Raw genomic sequence first — 18,119 nt, 5'->3', positions numbered from 1 at the left:
CTCCAAGTTTCCTCTTCCTTTCAAATCAAGGTAAAGTAAAGTCACCATCACTGAAAGGGTGACCTGAAGGGTCAAATCCAGTTCTCGGGGAGCCAGAGAAAGTGTGAGAGGGTGTCCTTCAGCCCGTGCTCCACCACCAAAGCCCCAGGGAGCACCCCCACCCCATGCAACCGCCCCCATGGGGCAGGAGGAGAGAAGGGGCACATTCCTCGGCCCTGCCTCACCAGGCCCTGTGCGTCTTGGCTGCCTGTTGTGGTTCTAGCACAGGGGCCAAGGACTTCTGCTGCTCAATAAGCCCTAGGGCTGGTCCCCAACGGCATGTGTTTGTGATGCAGGTACAAACTGTTTCCACAGGACCAACCAGCTCTCCATTCCTTCCAGAGTGTTGCTTTTCCTTCCTCCTCCTCCTCCCCCTCCTCCCACACACCAACCAGGCACTCTTGAAAGAAAGAAAACCTTTCTAATAATCAGGCCATAGTCTCTTCCTCTTAAAAAAAAAAAACAACAAAAAACCCTTTAGGAAGGACATTCCTTGAGGTCCCAGTTGCTCCAGAGTATGTAACATAGTTGGACAGTTTAATATCTAACTTAGGCAATCCTGATGCTTCTTTGGTTCTTCTGAAGGGGGGTGGGAGGCAAGTACTCTCAAAATAAGGTTCAGACTTTCTGCAACTTCGTGGAGGAAGATACAGGGCCCCACGGAAGTACAGGACGGCCCATGTTGCACGTAGAATTCAAGTCTTTAACTCATCTCAGCCACCTCCCTTCCAGGCCTCCCCAACAGTTTCTCTGCGTCTGTGTGGTCCACGCGGAGTCCCAGAATCCTAGATCCGGAATCTGGCAGAGTCCTCCTGAGATCAGCTCACTCAGTGGCCTCCAGGGCTCCTTCCAGAGAGGTGCTGGTCCTTAGCAAAGTTTTTACTAAAAAAAATAAGGACAATACCGTGGGCTCTTCAAAAAGGTACACACACCTGATATAAAGGGTATGGCCTTTATTCTGTTAACATCTATCTTACTTCTTTATCATGAGCTCCTTCCTATTTCAATGAGAGAATGATGGTAGATCAGATTTATAAATAACTTTAATTGGTAAAATAAAATGTTAGCAGCCCTATGTTGGTCCCTCCAACTTTTTTTCCCTTTGACCTATCTCCCCTTTGGAAGCCGGGCCAGTGCTAGGGTGAGGCACGTGAGGCACTTGCCTAGCCTAGAACATGCAAGGAGGCACCCAAAAGCTCAGTGATCAAGACAACTGATATTTTTAAAAATTGAACTTAATGCAAAAAAAAAAAAAAGAAAAAGAAAAAAAGAAAATCCATGGCAACCAAAAATTCAAAATTTTAAATAAAGACAGGAGCAGTATTAGTGATTTTTTCCTTTTGCCTCGGGTTCCACCATGGCTCAGACCGCTTGGAGGCATTCCTGCTAAATCACCCATGACAGAAAAGGGCAGCTCTGGATCTGAGAACCCCCTGGGGGAGGACCTGCCACAACGTCCTCAGGTGTTCATGCTGGCCCCTCACGACCCTGAGGTTTTCTTGAGTCTGCCGTCAGCCTGTTCTCTGCAACTTGAATTCCAGACCCTCTTAGGGTGTTCTCAATGGACATTGCCCTTTGGAGGCTCCAGAGCAGTTATGTAAATCCTCCCCACACTTGTCCCCATACTCACTCCTCTCCCTCTGTAGCCAGCTCTTCATGTTTATTTTTCTTTTCTGAATTCTTAGGAAAGCAAGCAAGTGGAGACCAAGACAGATGCCAAGAACGGAGAGGAAAGGGGCAGAGATGCCAGCAAAAAACCTCTGGGCCCCAGACGAGACTCAGACCTGGGGAGGGAGCCAAAGAGGGGTGGTTTAAAGAAAAGCTTCTCAAGAGACAAAGATGAAGCTGATGGCAGAAGCGGAGAGAAGCCCAAGGAGGAGAAGCTGATCAGGGGCATTGACAAGGGCCGGGTCAGGGCTGCTGTGGACAAGAAGGAGGCGGGGAAGGAGGGGAAAGGAGAGGAGAAGACAGCAGCCCCAAGGAAGGAGGACGAGAAGAAAGGCAGTGACAGGAGTGCAGGGCTGAGCAGAGACAAGGACAAGAAGAGAGAGGAGAAGGAGACAAGCAAGAGAGAGGATGACGGGAAGGGAAAAGGGGAGAGTAGGAGCACAGATGCCAAGAAAGAGGATGAGCGGATGAAAAGAGGAAGTGGGAAGACGGACACCAAAAGGGAGGAAGAGAAAGTGAAAAAAGATGAGGCTGTAAGTGAAAAGGAACCCAAAGAAGAGAGCAAGACCCAAGCGCGGGAGAAACCAGCCGCGGCTTGCCCCACCAAGCCCTCTGAAGGGCCTGCCAAGGCGGAGGAGGAAGCGGCTCCCAGCATATTTGATGAGCCTCTGGAGAGAGTGAAGAACAATGACCCAGAGATGACCGAGGTGAACGTCAACAACTCAGACTGTATCACAAATGAGATCTTGGTCCGGTTCACCGAGGCTCTGGAGTTCAACACGGTGGTCAAGGTGTTTGCCCTGGCCAACACGCGCGCTGACGACCACGTGGCCTTCGCCATCGCCATCATGCTCAAGGCCAACAAGACCATCACCAGCCTGAACCTGGACTCGAACCACATCACGGGCAAAGGCATCCTGGCCATCTTCCGGGCCCTCCTCCAGAACAACACGCTGACGGAGCTCCGCTTCCACAACCAGCGGCACATCTGCGGCGGCAAGACGGAGATGGAGATCGCCAAGCTGCTCAAGGAGAACTCCACCCTGCTCAAGCTCGGCTACCATTTCGAGCTGGCTGGGCCCCGGATGACGGTCACCAACCTGCTCAGCCGCAATATGGACAAACAGCGACAAAAGCGGCTCCAGGAGCAACGGCAGGCCCAGGAGGCCAGCGGCGAGAAGAAGGATCTGCTGGAGGTGCCCAAGCCCGGGGCCCTGGCCAAGGGCTCCCCCAAAGCCTCCCCCCAGCCATCTCCAAAGGCCTCGCCCAAGAACTCACCCAAGAAAGGGGGCGCTCCGGCCGCCCCGCCTCCACCTCCACCTCCCTTGGCTCCGCCCCTGATCATGGAGAACCTGAAGAACTCCTTGTCACCAGCCACACAGAGGAGGATGGGGGACAAAGTCCTCCCCGTCCAGGAGAAGAACTCCCGCGACCAGCTACTGGCCGCCATTCGCTCCAGCAACCTCAAGCAGCTCAAGAAGTTAAGTAGTGGCAGGCCCGGGGCCTGCAGGGCTGCAGGAGAGGGCCGGCCTGGCGGGGGGACGTGGGCACAGCGGCCTGTGGCAGGCTGCAAGCTGTGGACAGGCCGCAGCGCCCGTATGGCGCCGCCGGCCATCTCAGCCATCCCCCTGCCTCCGTTCGAGGGGGTCTCTCGCCTTCCTGTGAGGAGCTTCCTTTAGCCTCTCACGCCCTGCCTTTCGCTTCGCCGCCCAGCAGCGAAACCGGTGTCTCCCAGAAATGGAGACACAATCTCTTCCTAGTAACTCCGCCCCTGGCCCTGCCATCGAGGCTTCTCTCCCCCACTCCCAAAGCAAAAACGAGCTCCCTTTTATGAATTCCCTCTCAGGACCAGCCAAATCCTATTGATCCGTGTATCCCAGAGGTCTTTGGGAGTTCAGGCCTCAGAAGAGTCTCCCCTGTGTCTAATCAGTGCCCATCGGACTGCGTGGTGGCAGCTAACCCTCGCCCCACAACATCGTCTGGGGCTAGACACCATGAGATAAAGGACAACCTCAATTGTAATGTTAGTGGTCATTTGATGACATCCAGTCTTTACAGACAAGGAAAAAGTTTTCATCTGCGTCAATACCTCATGTACTCATTCCACAGAGAGCTATGGAGGAGGGTCTGGTTTCCAGAAGTGAGGGAGGCCAGATGAATTCCAGAGGCTCCTTTGCTGAGCTCCTCTCTCTAAACGGTCTCTGCTTTGCCCTTACAGGTGGAGGTGCCCAAACTGCTTCAGTAGGACCAGACTGCCAGGGGGCACTGTCTGCCGATGCCAAGGCTGCCCCGGCCTTGCCTCCCAGGGCCGCACAGACCCCACCCACCCCACTCCTGGCTGACCTGCTGTGGATGTCCCTATGCCATGGGAGAGCATGAGGCCTGGCCACACGCAAGGAAGGATGCCTTATCTCTTCTCACTTTTCCTTTTCTTGTCTCTGAGGCTCTCCAAAAATGTCCTTTATACCTGGAGCTGAGGTTTCCAGACAAGAAGAGTCCTTTTAGCGTGTCACTGAGAAGATGGCATGCCTGGGGCCCAAGTAGCTGGCAAGTTGCAAAAGGCCTGTGATCCAGGAAAGATGTCCCATCAGGACCACATAACCAGCCCAGCCCCACTGCCCTCCAGGGCCAGGATTCAGGCCTCTGAGGAGCCCTTGGGGCAAAGCTGCTGGGCCCATGGCCCTCTGTGTGGGACAATGGCAGAAGATTGAGAAGGGCATGAGGGCCCAAGGGCAGAAGGAGGAGGGGCTGAGGATACCCTCAAACCCCTCCTGGGCTAATCAGAGGACGTGGCAGGGGCAGCTGGCCTAGTGCGGAGTGGGGTCCAGCTGGGAGGAGAAGGACAGAAGGCAGCCGGTCCTGAAGGTTTGATGCCAAAGCAGACATTTCCCTCACACCCACCTGCTGTTGTATAAATAGCTGTGTATCTGTTTTTCCATAAGATTTTGATAATATATACAAGCCTTTAGTTGTGAATGACTGTGCCCCACCTCTGTACTGTACTGACGGTCCTGATGCTCACCCTGGGCCCCATGGAAGACTCTAGAAGCTCAGGTTCCCTGCCATGCCATCCCGAGTTGACCACATGACAAGTGCAGATTTGCAGAAAGTCTAGCGCAAGGGAAAGCCTCAGGCCTGGGTAGAGGGCTCCCCCCTGACCGGGTTGACCAGGCCAATGAAACTAGGCCTTAGCCAGGGTCTGCTCCTGGTGATTCCTGCTGCCTGGAGTCATTAGCCAGAGCCGCTTTTGGGGGTGATGGGGCAGAGTGGAGCACAGGGCCCGGGGATGGCTATATTAGGCATGTTCAGGGGATGCTCGTTCCATGACTCTTCCTCACCGTGGGCTTGGGGCCAGCTCCTCACAGCAGTCACAAGCCCAGGAAGGCAGCCATCTCGTAGCGGGCAGAGAAGGGAATGACCATTTGGGGAGCAGCCCCCACACCAGGGTGCCCAGTGTGCCCAGGGATGGGTGTCACCTCCCGCTCCAGCTGCAGGCTGCTCTCTCGACCCAGCAGTGCCCCCGTGCCCTCCATCAGGTGCACGTCAAAAGCGTCTTCCTGACTGGATGGACTTAAAGGCACTGGCACCCTTGGCACTGTGGATGGCCACCTTGGGTCTGGGTTGCGGGCACTTTTCTCTGTCTCGGGGTTTTATCTCAACAGCAGGGAGCACAGCAGTTTCACCATCTTTGGGGTGAAGGAGGAAGGAGGAGTGCTGTACTAGGTCTGACCAAATACAGAGGCAGGCTAGTCGTGGGAGCAAAAAGCTTGGATCTCAGGGGACACTCTGTGCCCCTTCCCCTCTACCCATTTGCCTGTCCACCCCAACAACTGAAACAAGGGCTGGGCGACACCCGCTGCCTCGTGGACTTCAAAGGGTGTTAGCTGGAGCCAAGTGCAACTAGCCCTTCCATTTACCCTGTGTCTGTGGTTGCCAGGCCTTAGCCAGATGCTGCCGGTTGGTACAGGTGTTCTTTCAACACTGGAGGTTTCCATTTTGCAGAAAAAGTTCAGCCCAGAGAGGTTAACCTGCAGGTCCACGATCACACAGCTAATAAACAGAGAGCACAAATAGATCTCCTGCCAGTAGAACTACTTCTGAAGAGAGGTCCCCCTCCCCCCCTTACTGAAATGAGACTGATGATGTTGCCTCTGGAAAACACTGAAAGCCTAGCCAAACCCAAACGGCGGATCTCCAAATCTTAAGGTTCCAATAGCCAGACTAAACACGCACACGCGTGCGTGCAGACACACACACACACAATTTATACTGTCCTCTTGAGTGGTGTAATGCGCGCAGACACACACACACCAGGACACACACACACACACACACACACCAGGACACACACACACACACACACACACACACACACACACACACACACACACACACTTTATACTGTCCTCTTGAGCGGTGTAATGCCGGGACTGATGAGGTCATCCTTCCTCGGGTGCCTTAGAACCCGATGCGGGAGCGCAGCGCCACCTGCGGGCAGGCCGCGTCCCGGGTTATCCCGCGGCGCCACGGGAGCGCGGGAGCTGTCTGGGAGGCAGGGAAGGTGGGCAGATGGGACGCAGCGCCCGGTCTGGGGGGCACCTTTCCGCCGCAAAGGGAGGGGCAGGGGGAGGGCGAGGCATCGATCGGCCGCGTGTGCTCACGGATCCGCCGAATGCGGGAAACCGGCCACACTCAGTGGACCGCGTTTCTGCGGAGTCGTGCACCCACCGCCGCCCACTGCCCCATCCGCCTCAGCAGGCGCTCGTCTGCCCGGTTTCCCTTCCTGAAACCCAGGGTGCAAGAGCCGGAAAGGATCTATCCTCGTCCCGCACCCGCCTTTTACAGGGAAGAAAATGAGAGTCAAAGGCAGCAAATGACTTGAACAAGTTGATGCATACATATTCAAACCACCTCTCTTGCCGCCGGCCGCATCATGCCGACCTGGGCCAAGGGGTCCACCCCCACCCCCGCCCGGCAGGCCCTCGGCGCCGCCATACCCCGGCTGGGGGCCACATCCCGGGGTCTCCTGTTCCCCCAACGGAGAGCGTCTTCGCATCCGGCAGCCGCGGGGCCTGCCGCCGCCCGCTGTTGCACCGGCTTCCCACCTCCGGGGCCTGTCCCTGCAGGGCTTGGGGGACCCTGGGCTAGTAGGACTGAGGCCCTGGCGCTGGCCGTGGGCGGGATGGCGGGCGCCTACTCGCCCCACTTCGGATGGCAGGAGCTCAGCAAAGACCAGTGAGCGAGGGGCTCAGTGGCAGGTGCTGTGAGTTGGGACTATGGCCACCCACGCGGCCCTTCTTTAAGAAGCCTAAGATCTGGACGCGGGTCACCCACTGGGTATGGCTTCTGGACCACCAAGATCACCAAGCCTGTTGTGCCATGTGCGGCCATGCAGCTCCCCACCCCTCTGAAGGCTGGACGCAAGACTGGGGCCCAGCTAGCACGTATGCCACCTGTGGTGTGGGGGCCAGGCTGTGGCCTGGGAGTCCGGGCCTGGTGAACGCCCCACTCCCATGCCTCTGCCCCACGCTCCACCTGCTCTGCATGGCCAGTGCACCTTCTCCAGGCCCCTAACTCCTCTTCCTTTATCCCACCTACTGTCCCTCACTCCTTGCCTGAAGTGTCCGCTGTCCCAGCTGCCTCCGTTCTATTCCTCTCCCCCCCCAGTGCTCCCCTTCCTTTCTTGGGGCCCTCATTGTATTCCCATTCTCCTCTGCCCCAGCTCTCTCCCAGCATCTGAACCCCTGCCTTCCCCCTCTGAGCTCAGCCTCCCCCCCGCCGCCTTAGTAGGGACCCCAGAAAGAGGTGTGCTTTTGTGTGGAGTTCTCCTCTCACCCTGTGCCTCCCAGACCTCCCCCTTAGGGTCCTCTGTGTGCCCTCGCAACTCAGCAGGACCCCACTTACACCACTGCAGTGTAAATCCTCTAAGCTCTCTGCTCCTCCCACCCTGTATCTCCCTCCCCTTGTAGGGTGCCTGCCTGGTTGTCGGGGGTGCTAGCTGATGAACAAGAAGATGGGGAGGGGCAGCTACAGCTCTGTGCTCCTGCTGGCCCTCTTCCCCTGGTGGGAAGCAGAGGAGATGGGGTCATAGACGGAGAGCTTTGGGAGAGATTCGGGGGGTTGCCCTATTTACAGAGCTAGAGGATGTGAGGCCTCCTCTCTGCTCGGGGCATGTGAAAGCCCCACTGTGTCGTAGTTCTCCCCTCTTCCTTAGAATTCTCAGTGCTTTGCAAAGTTAATTGACTGGAAATGTTGGGGAGGGGAGACTCCACCTTCTGGGAGACAGCTATGACTGGGAGAAACCTGCCTTCCACCCCAGCCAACAATGCGGATTTTTAATTGGCCCCAGATTGTGGATTTAAGGATAATTAATTCAGCCGGGCATGGCGATGCATTCATTTACACCTCTTTCCTTAGGGAAACTCAGAAACCTTAACCTGCCAATCTCCTCCACCTCTCAGCTTCAGGAGAGAGACAGAGAGAGGGAGAGAGACAGGGAGAGAGGCTTACTGGGTTCCAAACCTTGAGATGAGCTGGTGACCCTCTCCCCTAAAGTGTGACTGAAGGCTGAATTTGCAGGCGGGAAGCCAGGACACTCTGTGACCCCAGCTCCTACCTCTTGCCCCCCACCCTCAGAAAGAAGGTGGATTTGCGGCTGTGGCCCCAGCTCTGTTCCCCTCCCCGCCCCCAGCAATTAGCTTTCCCTCTCAGTCTGGTCATGTCCAGGGGCAGGCTCTTGGGCCCCCTGAAAATTTCAGTAGGAAGCGAGGAAGCTATGAATCCATGGACGGAGGCTCTGCCCATCGTTGTCACTGGTTCTGCCTCTAGTTGTTTCTGACCCTGGCCTAGGAGCTCCCCACCTCCAGCCTGTGTGACGAGAGCCTCCCTGACATTATATGGGTCCCAGAGGGCATGGTTAGCAGAGTGGCCACATGCAGAACCCAGCTGGAAGAGCTGGAAGACAAGGCTGCAGGGCTGGAGGACATTCGGTGAGGGAAAGAGGGGCTTAGCATAAAGGTGTTGGGAAAGGAGAACGTTGGTTGTTGGTGGTGTTGCCAAGCCTGGTTGACACTTTTCCCACTTGGATTAAAAACTATAAAACTTCTTTCCCTAGATCTGTCCCCAGACACGTCCTGAGAGCACAAGGACCCAGGTCCTCCGGGAACAGGGCAAGGGATGAGGGTAGAGCTTGGTGCAGAGGCATCTTCAAAGGTGGGGGTGTCTGCCTGGCTCAGTGGGGGTCTAATGCCTTACAGTCCCCTCATGATCCAAGGCAGCTGACAGGAACACACTGCACCAACCTCTTGGGTGGCCCACTCTCTCCACTTGGCTCCTAGAACCTCTCTGATCAGGAAGGACAGACAGGGGTCACCATTTCATGTATGTATTTCACCCTCATGAGAGCCCTGAGGCATTATCTCCATGGGATAGCTGAGAAAACTGGGTTCAGAGACACCAAGGTCAGCCAGTGTCGGGACGTACACTGAAGCTAAGTGTCCCTGAAAAGGGAAAGGTACCTTCGTGCAAGGTGCAGTGCCTTCTATGTCACAGGGGCCTGACCCCTAGTGGGGAATCTCTGTAATGCAAACGAGCACCCTCTTCCCGGCTGTGACAAAATCCACATCACTGGCTCTGGGAACCAGCTCACACGGCCCTTGGCCTCGGGCGGGGCTGCTTGCAGAGGCAGGTGAGGGTGGCGCTGGGCTCCAGCCCTGGCGCCCGCCTTCCCTGCTTGAAGGATGTGGCACTGGCGGCACTCAGGGCCCAGCTGAAGGCAGAACTCCTGGAAGGTGTGGATGGGCCCAATGAGGCAACCGACATGAGTTACAGCTTTACAGCTTTAATCCAGGAGGTTGGAGCCCTGGCCAGTGGGGCTCCAGGCCAGGAACAGGGCTTCTGCCCACTGCTGATGGAGCCCACTCCCTGCCCCGCCCCAGCCCACAGTGAGCAAACAGGGCGGGCCCCAGCGTTCCTGGCTGGGATCTTGGAAGTAGAGGGACTCTGAGAAAGCAGGGGCTTTGACCCAGGCTTTCAGGTCCTTCTCTTATCCCAGGTAAAAATAGTCCACTGATCCCAAGCCCTCCCCGCCCACCCCTCATTCACGGCCAAGTTCCAGCTCAGCTCCTGGTCTACCTCCCTGGGGCTCCATCACCAGTAGGACTCAGGGCTCGGCCTGGTCTGGGGCCTGGTGAGTAGAGGACCCCTGCCCACCCCCAGGGCCAGATGCAGATGCAGGAGGGGGGCATCACTGAAGGGGCAGCAGAGACACAGCTGGTTCCTCAGGCTCCTGGGTAGGAGGGCTGTGGTGGCATATAGGGGGGAGGAGCTGAAAGCCAAGGAGACAGGATGAGGGTCAGGGGTCCCATAGGAGGATGGGACGTGACCCCCAATTCCAGAGGCGTGAAGGATCCATGGGGAAGAGGTAGCCTGGATGTTTCCAGCTGAGGTAGAAGTCTGGGAGAGGGACTCAGGGCGAGAAAGGGGCAGGGGAGGTCCGAGCACAGAGGTAGGGGGCGGGCAGGAGCAAGAGGCTCCAGACCGCTCACTTACCTGCAGGGTTGTAGATAGGGGGCCCAGCCGGGTAGAGTGGATACTGGGGAGCAGGACCACTAGGAGGGTACATGTAGCCAGGCTGTGGGGGTGCGGGGCCAGCTTTGGGGTCCTGGGGGTATGGGTACACTGGCTGCACTGGGATGCCTGTCATTGGAATCTCCTGGCCTAGGTGGGGGACAAGGATCAGCATTCAGAACCCCACCTCCATGGCAAAGCCTCCTCCTCCAGCCCCGGAAACCAAGGAAAGCAGCCCTGGGCCCTGCCGTCTGCTCTGGCGGGCTCCAGGCTGGCCACCTGCTGCCTTTGCCTCCCAGACACCGCTTGGCAGAGTTGAGTGGGGAGCTGTGCACGTGGTCCCAGCGGGTCAGTCTGTGTTTAGCAGGTTTGCTCCCCTCAGCAGCTTTCAGGGGCCTCACGAGCCAGAGAACACAGCCTGGGCAATGTCCCACTTAGGCAAGGACAGGGCAGCTTCAGGGTCTGGTATCTGGTAATCTAGCAGAGCTGCCGCTTAGGGGGTCCTCCCTCAGCCTTTTCCTCCCACCCCCATCCCCCGTGCAGTGTCACCGTTCCCACGCTCATCAGGGTTCGGCGTATATGCGGTCGCATGGCAACACTGAGGCGCACATTCCAGTGCACACTAGAGTACATGCAGTCAATGCCCACCACTATGGGCCCCACCCCGTGTCCTTTCCATGAGTCACGTGCACGCCCGTGCCCACTGCACACACACCATTGTTGACAGACGTCCTGCCATGCACGTGTGAATATTCACGTGCACGCATGTCCGCGTACACGCAGTCTGCTGTTCACGTACAGCCCTGGCACGTTCTTATTTCTGGGGTTACAGGCTGGCGGTGTGTGTGCACAGAAGCACACACTACTGCAGTTCCCACGTCCTTGAACTCTCCGGCGCCCACCATGGCGTTTGGCCCGGCCCATCTGATGCACCTTGCCCGGGACGCACATACCTTCGAACGGGCTCTGCAGATGCTGGCGCCGGCGGTACAGGTAGCAGCAGGAACAGAGGAAGCAGCAGATGGTGGTGGCCACCACAGCCACAAAGAGGATCACGGCCGAGGCGATGCCTGCTATGGTCTTGGGACTTTAGACAAAGAACAGGTCCCCTCACCTTCCAACACTCATAGGAGGGACTCATTATGGTGACCATAAAACTGTGCTCCAACTCCTGGCCAGCAGGGGGCCACAGCCAGCTGAGATTTGGGGTTCCTTGAGGGGCTCTGCCCAGTCCCTGTGGAGGAGATCTTAGGGGACCTCCACTTCCCAGAAGACCATGCTGCCTGGCTGGCTAGTGTGAGGCATGCTGGGATTTGTAGTGTGCTCCCCACTTCATCGCTCCTACATCTACAACTTAATTGATTAGACTTTGAACATGTTAGCACTGAAACACCTTAAAAATAATCCAGAGCCCTTTTCTTCCAACCCCCCAATCATGCAGTCTCCTTACACCTTTTACATATTCACAGTCCCCTTCAAAAAGAAGTTTGATACCACTAATTTTGCCAACCCCCTCATTTTATGAAGAGGAAATAATGACCCATGAGAGGGTGAGTCTTCCCCAGCATGACATGGCCAAGGAGAAGTGGACCTGGGAATCAAACCCAAGTCTCCTGCCTTCTTGCCAGAGCTCCTTTCACAAAGCTGCACCCTGTACCACGGTTAATACGCCTTTCCTGGACCTTCCAGGCCCCAGCACGAACACACAGTTTTGTCACCAAGCTGAGTCCCAGGTCTGGGCTAAGGCTGTGGAGGTGGACATGGAGAGGGGCAGGAGGGAGACAGGCAGGAGGGGAGGAGGACCGGGCAGGCCTCCTGAGAGGAGGATGGAGGGGGGGAGGGTGGAGGCAGGAGCCCACCTGAAGGCCAGGCAGTGCTTCTGCTGCCTCTCGGTGATGAGCAAGGTCAGGTCTCTGCAGCAGTACCGCTGGTAGCAGGTCCCGCAGCAGAAGGTGAAGAACTCGCAGTTAAAGCCTGGATGCCAGGAGCCATTCCGGTCCAGGTACCACAGGCAGTCCTCGCCGGCCAGCGCTGCGGGCAGGTGGGGTGGGGCGGCCCATGGCCACCAGGCCAGCTTTCCGTCCGCCCTTAGCCCCGCTCCCCGCGGCTCCCAGCTCGCCAGATCCCGGGACGCGGGAGCTGCCCCTCGTCGCCACCCTGAGGGGCTCCGCCCCTGAACCCCCGCGGCCTCCCTCCGGGGCTGACCCCGCGCCCCGGGTCAGCTTCCCATGGCCCAGCCTCCCGGCCGGGTCCCCACCCGCTCCCTGCAGACCGGCAGCACCCAGGGGAGCCCCGCGCCCACCCCGCCGCCTCGCTGCCCACCCCCTTACCCAGGGGAGCCCCCAGCACCAGGAGGGCGGCCGCGGCGAGCGGCGCGGCCCCGCAGAGCCCCGGGGGCCGCATGGCGGGGCTTGGGCGCGGCCGGGCCCGGCCGCCTGGAGCAGGGAGCGCAGGACGAAGCCGGCCGGCGGGAGCTGCTGCGGGGCCCAGCCCGCCGCCAGGCTCGGTTTCCTCTCCCGCCTCCTGCGAGGGCGGGACTAAGGCCCGGGCCGCGGTAACCCTGCCCCCCACGCTCCGCGCCCGGCCCAGGGGGCCACCCACCGGCGACGCCCACCCAGCCCGGGCTCCGGAGCTGGGCACCCCTCACCCAGCCCAGTACTGCCCTGCGCCCCCGCCCGCGGCTCCACGGTGGCTCCTCCCGCCGGAGCCACCGTGGCCACAGCGGGCCGCCGGACTCCGCGGCCAGGGAGGCCTGGCGTTGCCCTGGGCCCGCCCCCAACCCCTGCCTGGGCCCAATCAGTATCCCGGACCCCAGAAGCCCCGAACCTGGTGCCATCTCCGGGTGCCCAGGCACATGGGCCAACCCTAGAGGGGCAGGGCCGGACCTTCCCCTGTGCAGGACCTCCTCTGCCCCAGTGTCCAGCCCACGACGTCTTGCGGGGAGTCGGGGGGAAGGGAGGAGGGAGAAGAGGGAAAAGAGGCTGAGAGCACCCCGCCCCCACTCCCAGAACACAGACACGCATTGAGAGGCAGCTCAGAGCCGCTTTGTCCCCGGCGGTGCCCACAGGCCTGGACTCTGCCAGCTGCACTGGCTCCCTGAGATGGCCCCTTCCCCCTCTGAGTGGACAGCGCTGGCATGCACCAGCCTATGGCCTCATCAGTCGGGATGACAGGCTGGGGCCACCTGGAGCCCATCCAGCTAGACGCCCTTCAAAAACCCCTTTCTTCACAAAGCAATCCTGCAGAAATACCGCATTGGCTAGGGAAGCATAGGGAGGGCCAGAGTTAATTACAGTGGAGGCTGTTTTTTGGTGGGCGGTCGGGGGGGGGGGGGGCAATTAATCCCCTTACAAATTTATACGATCAGTGATTGTGCCCCCTGCTACCTGGTCTATCTTGACCAGGAACTGCCTCACTCCAGGGACAAAATCGAAAGCCTGCCTCAAGCTGTGGCCATGGTGCAGTCCTTTACAAAGCACTTTGACATGTACCTCACTGGAGCTCTGTGAGCTCCGGAAATTGACAGGTGTTCTCATCAATCCTGTTTTACAGATGGAGAAACTAGGACTCAAGGAAATTGTAGGACTTGCCAGAGATAATACAGCCCCTAAATGGCAGAGGCAACAACAGCAACACCCAAGTCTTCTAAATCCAGGTGGATCCCCTCCCCAACAGCAGAGGGCGTGGACAGTGAGTCTCTGTGGTGTTCGGAGGCGAGGGAACCAGGGCAGGGCAGGGAAGGTTCTGCAGAATCTAAAGTTAGGGAAGGGCGGCCAGAAGAGGAGAGGAGCTGCCCTGTCTCAGCCCCTGTGGGCACTAGCACACCCAACCCGAGAGCAGGAGCAAGGGGAGGATTTGCTCCGGCCCCAGGAAGTTGCTGGTAGTCTGATGCGGGCAAGCGATTCTATGTACCCGTGCAGGACCCAGTCACAAATGCAGCAGCAGCGGGACAAAGAGAGACGTCTCTCACTTCACCACCCTCTAGACAGTGTGCCCCTTGCCATCCATGTCTTCTTTCCTAGCACACAAGGGCCATGAGTGCAGGACCATGTAGCCATTGTGTTCACTGCTGTCACCCAGCCCTTGGCGGGGGTAATTACTGTAGGTTCAATGACGTTCAGAGGAGGGGTTGTCCCTCTTCCTGTCCAAGGCTGATTCTCCCACGTGTCCTCTAGACCCCATCTGATCTCTCCATGTTATCTCTTCTCTTCAGTGTCCTTAGTTTATCCTGTCTTATCAGCTCCTTTCCCCAGAGCAAAACCGAAATCTCAAGTCTTTCCTAGTAAAACAAAACAATACCAAACAAAGCCAAGCCACATGCTTCCTGAAACTCATTCTTTTCTAGCTACTTTCCTGCTTTTTTCCTTTTTTCTCCAACTGGTCCTCCTCAAATCTCGCCCTGGGTTGAGGCTTTCAGCTGGCCATGACACTGAGTTCTCATGACACTATCAGTGATTTTCTAACTGTAAAATTCTAGGGAAACTTTTCAGTCCACGGGATAGGAGTGTTGAGACTGGGCCAGAGGGTGGGGAAGGGCTGGGGACAGGCCAGAGGGAGAACTGGCAGGGTTGGGCGAGCCTGGAGATGAAGGGCTGAGGCTAGCTCTGTCACAGTAACGGACCTGAGTCCTGACAGAGGCCATGGAACTGGACAGGAGTGGGACGAGGCTGGGTGGGAGCACTGGAGAGGGACTGGGGGCCTGAGAAGGGGGTTGTCCAAATCTTTAGGCCTGAAGAGGCTTCATTGTACCTCGTCCACCCAGGATACACAGGAGCCTCCTGCCCTCACCAAGCCAGTCTCCCGTGCCCCAGTGAAGGGCAGAGCCACTTTCCTGGAAAAGGAGAGGCAGAAAGTAATTAATCTGTGATCAGATGAGACAAAATATGAACTTTGCCAGTAGCAGGCTCTCCCCAGGGGGCCTGGAATATGATAACAGTAACGCTAGCAGCTAATGCTGCAAATGAGTTTGTCCCATTGTACAGGGGTTGGAAATGAACTTTCCCAGCTTACCCAGCTGGGATTTGAAGATGGTCTTCTGTGACTTCTAAGTCCAGGCCCTTGCAGTCCATGGCCTGCCTCTCCTGTAACGCGTCTAAAATGCTCCCCACTAGGCTTGGCATACTGAGTACGTACTTGGGGAAACTTTGATGCCCAGCCCTTATCCCCAGCAGGAGTCTCTGTGGGAAGACAGTGGAATATTTAGAGTGGGGAAGGGCAGTGGAAGCTGGGCAGAGAGGAGGGTCTGGGACCATGCCTGTGACCCAGTTTGGGCTTTGCCTGGGGTCGTGGTACCTGAGTGAATGCACTGCTGAGTCATCTCACTGCTGGGCTGCATGGCCAGCCCAGGGCTCCTCCCCACCCCCTCTTGCTCCTCTTCAAATCAGAGCTGAGAGTAGCCCTGGGCTCTCCCAGGGCCTTCCTGCCCTCCCAGGACCACGGCCCTGGAGCCTCCATTCCAGAGGCTCCTGCCCCACCCAGCAGTCTGGCTCTGGGGGATTCTGGGCCATTGTGAGATAAGGGGAACTCCATTCCTCTCCCCTACTTGCCTCGAGGTTAGTCCCATGCTTTCTCCAGTCCTCCTCCTCCCAGTTGTCCTCTGGCACAGTCACCTCCTTGCAGATAGATAATTACGCATTCCCTTCTTCCCAAGGACCCCCGAGCCCTTTCCTCATTGATTTAATCTCATTACACCCACTCCAGGGTGTCAAAGACACACTGATTCTTCCTTGCAACCCAGAGCTGGGGAGACCAAGGCCCAGGAGAGCCCCAGAAACTTGGCCAAGGTCTCACGGCTTAGCTGGGGACTAAAGGAACGAGATCTCCTGGCTCCCACTGTCCCCAAATAAACCAACATCTCTCTTGCAACATAGGGTCTTTCCTGGTGTCTCACTTTATTCTTTCTCAGTGCTAACAAAAGACCGTGACTCTCAAGTTTGTCCTTTTGGTGGAGGGGGAGTTCTGGGGGTGGGTGAAGGACAGTGGGGATCAGCCTCACCACTGGCCCAGCTACCGGTAGGAAGGAGCACTGTTTTGGCAATGCCTTTGCAGGATTACCTGCCCCAGAGTGCCAGGCTTCTGCTGCTTTGCAGAGTCCCAGGGCAGCCTGGGCCTCAGGAAAGGAGGGGTTAGCTGGGCTGGTTTGGGTGGTATCTATGAACAGTCTGCCGGGGGGCGGGGGGGGGGGCTGTGGGAGCAGCAGCAGTCCCAGGCAGCCAGTGCCTAGCCTCGGGAGCCCAGCCCAACCAGTGGGGCAGACAGGGAGGGCCAGGTTATCTTTAAATGGCACCTTACTCAGACTGCACCTCTGCCAGCTGGGCAGGGTGGGGGCAGACAAGTGTTATTTTGGGATCTGAGGGTAAGGAAGGAAGATGGTTCTGTTTACAGCTCTCTTGTTTATCCCCACTCCCTCTCCTGGGAAGGGTTTGGGGACATGGGCCTCAGCCGGTCCTTTCTGCAGTGGGGTCTCTGTTTTCAGCCTAGCCCTGTTAATCAGTGGCACAGGTGGGAACTGTTGGACCGACAGAGGCACAGGGCCTTTGCTGGTGTGATAGGCTCTGCAAAGACAAGTTGGGGTAGTGAGAGTTGCTTTAGGCTTGGAATTAGACTAATGGCTGCCATTACTACTTACTATGAGCCAGCACTCCGCAGTGCTTAGTATTGTGTTGACTTTAATCCTCAGAATTGAGTCCCTGATGCGGATAACAATATGACACCTGTTCTGTGGATGAGGAGATGGAGGTACAGATAATTTAAGCAGCTTGCCCAAAGTCACGCAGCTGGTAGATGGCAAGAGCCAGGATTCGAACCCAAGCAGTCTGGCTCTGGAATTCCCACTCTGAACCCCTAACCAGAGCATGGATCCTGTTCCCTCTGTCACTGGCTCTGCAAACCTGGGGAAGTCACCTATTCCCTTTGGGCTGGCTTCCTCGTTTGTACTGGACTATGGTTCAGTCAAACCCACTAGAATCCTCAAGTCAGCTGGCAGAGGCCCTCTGGCCCATTCTCTCTCTCCCCATTCAATGGAAAAAGAATTTACTCAGGGTCACATAACACGTCACTAGCAGAGCTTGGGCAGGAACCCAACCCTCTTGCCTCCACATATATTTCTGTGCTCTTGCTAGCGAAGCTCCGTGAGTCAGGGATGAGGCAAGGGAGCCCAGCCAGGGAGGGCTAGGAGATCAGGCGTGGATCCGCAATCACAAAAGCAGGTGTAAGAGAAACACCACGTTGCTTTTCTTTCCATCCAGTTAGATCAGACCAAGTCTCTACCCTGCCGGGTGGTGGGGAATTATCTATCTTCTGGGATCACAAGAAGGTCCTGGGACCTCACACAATGCAAAGTACTGAGGGTGGGCCCTGCAGGCCTCGTCCTCTGCCATCCAGGCGCGGGCAAGTACAGCAGTCTGGCCTGGGTGCCGCGGGCACAGACGCCATTCCCAGAGCCCTGGCGCCCAGCAGCTTGCCTCTCCAGGGACTCCACGCAGCCCCTTCCTTAGGAAGCCCTCCCGTCCCCAAGTGCTCTGCCAGGATCCGGGCAGGGTCCCCACCATTCAGGCCCCATGGACTTCTGCTTTTTGTCCTCTGGGACCCCTCCCCTTTCTGTCTCTTCCCTTCTTCCTCTGTGACCCTGAGCCTTATCTCAGTGCTGTCAAGCTCTTACAGAGGCTCCACAAGCATGGCTATCCTCAAGCTGCTCTGCTTTCCACCCTGCAAAAGCAACTAAGGCAAGGAAGTGCAGAGACTTGGGCTATGTTCTTGGAATAAGGAGAGGGGAAAAAACCTAGTGAAAGCGAGCCAATACATCGATAACTTATAATATCATGTAGAACATCACAGAAAAACTG

General features: G+C 57.3%; 2 protein-coding genes across 2 annotated transcripts in view; one reads left to right on the top strand and one right to left on the bottom strand.

Annotated features, from left to right (window-relative positions):
- LMOD1 (leiomodin 1) overlaps window positions 1-4,683 on the top strand; it is a 38,711-nt gene extending 34,028 nt beyond the window's left edge. The window contains exons 2-3 of the mRNA XM_011218893.2: window positions 1,725-3,188; window positions 3,926-4,683. Of these exons, the coding sequence (XP_011217195.2) occupies window positions 1,725-3,188; window positions 3,926-3,952 (1,491 nt within the window). The 3' untranslated portion in view covers window positions 3,953-4,683. The remainder of the gene's footprint in view (window positions 1-1,724; window positions 3,189-3,925) is intronic.
- A 4,848-nt stretch (window positions 4,684-9,531) lies between these two features.
- Window positions 9,532-12,989, bottom strand: SHISA4 (shisa family member 4). The gene is made up of 5 exons (XM_034667030.1): window positions 12,606-12,989; window positions 12,135-12,306; window positions 11,229-11,362; window positions 10,258-10,425; window positions 9,532-10,033 (listed from the first exon to the last, which is right to left on the bottom strand). The coding sequence occupies exons 1-5, from the start codon at window positions 12,676-12,678 to the stop codon at window positions 9,987-9,989; spliced, it is 594 nt and encodes a 197-aa protein (XP_034522921.1). The 5' UTR covers window positions 12,679-12,989; the 3' UTR covers window positions 9,532-9,986.
- Between the last annotated feature and the right edge of the window lie 5,130 nt (window positions 12,990-18,119).

Source organism: Ailuropoda melanoleuca, chromosome 8 (assembly GCF_002007445.2).
Source record: "Ailuropoda melanoleuca isolate Jingjing chromosome 8, ASM200744v2, whole genome shotgun sequence".
Taxonomy (NCBI): Eukaryota; Metazoa; Chordata; class Mammalia; order Carnivora; family Ursidae; genus Ailuropoda; species Ailuropoda melanoleuca.
The sequence above is the reverse complement of the archived record's forward strand: the minus strand, read 5'-3'. Positions and strand labels throughout refer to the sequence as shown.

Excerpts from the sequence above, each read along its gene's own strand:
- SHISA4 (XM_034667030.1), bottom strand. The coding sequence starts at position 12,678 with ATGCGGCCCCCGGGGCTCTGCGGGGCCGCGCCGCTCGCCGCGGCCGCC. Across the intron at positions 12,307-12,605 it reads GGTGCTGGGGGCTCCCCTGG|CGCTGGCCGGCGAGGACTGC; the intron begins GTAAGGGGGTGG and ends ACCTGCCCGCAG. Across the intron at positions 10,034-10,257 it reads CCCTATCTACAACCCTGCAG|CTCCTCCCCCCTATATGCCA; the intron begins GTAAGTGAGCGG and ends CTTGGCTTTCAG.